The sequence below is a fragment of the Mesitornis unicolor genome, unplaced genomic scaffold (genome assembly GCF_000695765.1).
Source record: "Mesitornis unicolor isolate BGI_N332 unplaced genomic scaffold, ASM69576v1 scaffold52680, whole genome shotgun sequence".
NCBI lineage: Eukaryota > Metazoa > Chordata > Aves > Mesitornithiformes > Mesitornithidae > Mesitornis > Mesitornis unicolor.
This window is the reverse complement of record NW_010159925.1, coordinates 2,514-6,940: the sequence shown is the minus strand read 5'-3', so window position 1 is coordinate 6,940 and position 4,427 is coordinate 2,514. Positions and strand designations below refer to the sequence as shown.

The window sequence follows — 4,427 nt, the reverse complement described above, 5'->3', positions numbered from 1 at the left end:
GAATGCTTGTGTAATCAAAGAACAATATTTTTAAGAGTCAGGACTGAGCAGTTTAAAAGCATAGGAGACAGGAATCATAGCTCAAGGCCTGGAAGCTCTGAGATTGACAGAAAACGCAGAATGCCATGTTCAAGGTACTGCCTTTTTCACATAGAGTCCCTGCACCAGATATTTTGCCTCTGAACTCACCCAAGACTTTGTGTTCCTGGGGGTCTACTTGAAACAAGCAACCACCACCAGATAACCCATGCACACAAATACCCATACCCAGACAAAACTTGTTTCAGCTGTACTTCCTATGCAGGGCTGTAAAAACAGTTCCAAGATTTTAATGGCACTCCCCCATTACCAACCATAAATGGCATCCCCACAGTGTACAGGGAAGGTAGCAGAAAATTAAAGCATAACCCACAGTTCTGTCCAAAGCCTGACACTTACTGCTTCTGTTGTCAGCTTCACATTTGATAAAAACATTTTGGTAAATAACAAGTATATTAAGGACAATAAACATATTTTATTTTCTGCAAAACCTTGAAGTTTTCCCAGGCAATATTATGAGCAAAGCATTTAAGTAGGAAGTTGGGTTCTACATCCTGGTTCCTGGAACTGGGACAGAAGATACCAAATTGTGTTAAAATGATGGGAACTCTGAGAGTTGACAACACTGAATTGTGTTTCACTGCCTGCAGGTCTCTGTGCTGACTTGGCTTGTCTTTTAGCTGAGACTCTAAAGGCTTTAAGGGTGCGTGGATGTTGCCCTTCAGCAGCACTTGGAGGACTGACGTGTTTTCAAAAATCAACAGCACGTGATACTGCCCTGCCAGAGGGAAAAACAAGGTCAATCACGCTATGCAAATCAGCTCTGTTGGAGAGAAAAATCAAAACAGAGAAGCCAGCTACCCCCATGGTACAGATTGAACATGAATAAACAAAACTTATTTCCTGCTTGTTTTTATCACCAGAGAAGGTAAAAGAGGAAAATAAATGGGTGCTAAAATACTTTGATGAATACAGCGGTGACTTTGGAAACCTCTCGGTGCTTGAGAAATAAACTTGTCCTGATAACACCCTGCAATTTCAAACTAAGAGTGTTAACCATGTAGAAGGTGTAGCTGAGAACCGCTGAGGAGCTATCAGACATCTAAACATCTTGCTTTTTGCTGCAGGCTACGTGAGGAGGATCCTGGCTCTGAATACTGTTGTTACCCTTTTCTTGGGTTCTCTAGTTTCAGTTCTTGACAGAAACCAGTAATGAAAGGAAATACACCAGTGCTGAAAATTTACCTGTAATATCTTGTTCAGGTGAACAGTACTTGTGTATTTCTAGACTTTTGCTTTATTTACTTAATAAAGGCCAGCTTACAACTTACTGATCTGTCAAAACAAGACTAATATTAACTATGGAGCAATATTTACTGCAGCTCTTGACGAAATGTAGACCTCACACATTCAAAGATCCTGCTTCATTTCCCTGGGCAGAGCAGAGCAGTAAGCGCAGCAACAGACACTGCTGCAGGCAATCGCTTTTTGCAGAGGCAGGAGGAAACAGGCTGGCAGGAATGAAAACGTAAAATCCACTCAGCTGCCAGAGAGGAACCACACAAGTAGTTACAGAGATGCCGAATGCCTGAAAAAGATTTCAAACAACAGCAAATTTTTACTCGATTACTCTATGCAATGTCCTAATGAGCTGGATGAAAGTGATTTTGACTCCAGGGAGAAATGAAAGAACTGACACAATGCCATACTCATTTTCAGTTCAAGTTTTACTCCCAATTGCACGAAGATTGAAAAGGTTTTTTCAAAGTTTGAAAACCAGTATAATAATTTGGTTTCATGTATAAAACAGGGCAAGCCAAAGGATACAGAAGTTGTGCAACTGTTCCAATGTTCAGCAATAGTGTTGCACAACCTAATTTTATTTCATACATTGATTTTTTTTCCTACATTATCTGCTTCTCAAATTATAGCTCTGTACAACAAGATTAACAAGGTTAAATATTTTGATAAAATACCATGTTATGGAAGTTTCCAATGACTTAGTAGATTACAGTACAAAATAATGACAAGTCAGAGCATCGCTAAGAGTTTATTCAGAAGCTTTTACTTTCGGTTCTTATATCACAAAAGACATGTTTAATGTTTACAACAAGTATTAGAAACTGAGATGTTTTTATTTCTACTATTATAAAAGTAACATAGGAGACCATTCTAAGCCATCTTCAAAATGCAGACTGATCTTTTTTTTGTATATAAACTGTACACAAAAAACAAGGCACTATACATTTTTGGATAATAAAGTATAAAGGTTGATTCGCATAGTTTCTCAAGAAATCCATGCTATAAATACAAATGCTTTGTTCAGTTTAGCACCTGAAGCAGCACTGAGAACAATTCATTAACTATTGCAAAGAGAAACTTTTCAGAATGCGTAGGAGATACATATTGGTGGTACAGCTAATTCAGTACAAGCAACTGCCATCCAGCTACTTTTCTGTGGTTTTGACATGAAAGTCTTGAAAGTGAATATATATTGCATTGTTAAATACATACTTGTTCTATGTGTTTATATAAATATAAATTCTTTGTAATCCACAAACTAACAAAATAACACTTTACAAAGACAACTTCTTCAAAAACAAAAATGGCAAGTATTGTTTATAGCCAAAGGACACCTGCTGCAGTAGCTCCAGTAACTACTGTTTAAGTGCATAGGAGAGCAGAACTTACACACGTTACCTTTAGGAGTCAAAACTGAATTCCATTTCCAAAGAGTTCTCTTGGCCTTTCATAATATTACACACCTTCAGATAGGTAGTCACCAATAACTTCAGATTATTTCTATTTATTTTGTAAATGTGGGGTACAATTCTTCTAAAGGGCACAGAAAGTGAAAACAGACATCCCTTTAGTGTTCACTCCAATAAACACAACTTAGAAAAGTCCTTTTGCCTTCTTCAGATTAACCTGCTTCCAAGATGGCAGTGCATTGTACTCATCTCTCGTTATCTCTAATGCAACCTGCATTTAAAATGAGAGGATGTGCCATTAGTAAAAACACTTGTAAGTGGCCTGTCAAATGACTTCACAGCACAGTTAGATGCATGTGCAGAGAGTAACAGCGCACCCGTTCTCTCCTTACCTCAAAGTCTTCATCTGAAAGATAAATTTCAAGCTTCAGGGGATCAACTCCCTCAGGTAGAGGCCTTGCTAAGAGATCTGCTAGTGGATACACTGTTTTACACAGCTTGGCCAGCACGTCCTCTACAAGGATTATCTGATTAGAAACGTCAGCATCCTGTCCGGAGAAAAGGAAAACAGAGGAGGATCACAATGGTGAAACCACCAGTGGCTCCCATTGCAGTCCATGGGTGGCACGGGGTCAGCCTGTGCTGCCTGGAGCACGAAGCTACATTCAGGTCTGTGCAGGCAAACAGCCGTGCCCTATAACATCACAGCTAAAAAAAGATCTGTATTTAGCAGAAGGGCTCTCAGAATCTCAGTTTAAGGCTAAATTCTGTGTTTAGCCATGAAGCCAGCATTTGCCACTAAGGACAGCTGCAGGAGACTTACAAAGCAGAAATGTAATTTGCCTTGAGATGCCCCTTGCTGAAGACTTTTAAAGCAGTCACACATAATTCGGCTGTGACTCTGCTTCCCAGCTGGGAAGTCAATGCTGGAGTTTTTGGAGCCAGCTGATTCCTTGCAGGACAGTTTTCTCCGCTGCACTTCGAGCCTGGAGGACAGAGCAGAACTGCACACTGCTGCCTGTTTCACAGAACTGAAACAGTTGTTCAGCTAAGCCCCAGCATCTCTCTTTCTGAGAGATGCTTCAGGTAACACTTCCCTCCTGTTTTTTACCAGAAAAGAATACGAGAAGTTACACGAAAAAGCAACCAGAAGTGCCTCTGGTATCTACACTCCCAGTCAGAATTTAGCTATGTTGTTATTTTTTTCCTGGACTGTAATTTTTAAGTTCATCCTCTGGGTTTTGGGGCTTGACAGCACAAATAAGCAACGTTACTGACAACACAAGACACAACCACTAGCAGTAGGAAACAGCCTGTGCAACGACAAGGTTTACCATTTCTGTGATCTCTGCGATGTCTTCCCTGTGTTCCCAGCTTGGGAACATATTAGTGAAGGTCAGAGGCTCTAGGCCAGCATGAATTAGATAGGATTTTGGGGGCTTCTTTATATTTTTTCCTAAAAACAGTCAAAATAAAAAAAAGAAGAAATTACAAGTGATACTATATTTTGCAATGTCACCCACTATCCAAAGCTACCAAGTTAGCATAATATTTAATTGATTCTTTCCTGAAAAGCTAAAGTAATTTAAGGCCATAGCAATAAATTTCACTGAGATTTTTTAGAATGTGTAAGGCACCATTTACCATGTTTTTCAGTATTCTTAAATTTGCCTTTTA

At 39.4% G+C, this 4,427-nt stretch overlaps 1 protein-coding gene across 1 annotated transcript; it reads right to left on the bottom strand.

Moving 5' to 3' along the window:
• Positions 1-2,075: 2,075 nt before the first annotated feature.
• On the bottom strand, positions 2,076-4,202 carry LOC104543530 (supervillin-like). Its single transcript, XM_010188167.1, has 3 exons — positions 4,085-4,202; positions 3,143-3,298; positions 2,076-3,021 (listed from the first exon to the last, which is right to left on the bottom strand). The coding sequence occupies exons 1-3, from the start codon at positions 4,133-4,135 to the stop codon at positions 2,935-2,937; spliced, it is 294 nt and encodes a 97-aa protein (XP_010186469.1). The 5' UTR covers positions 4,136-4,202; the 3' UTR covers positions 2,076-2,934.
• Positions 4,203-4,427: the final 225 nt, after the last annotated feature.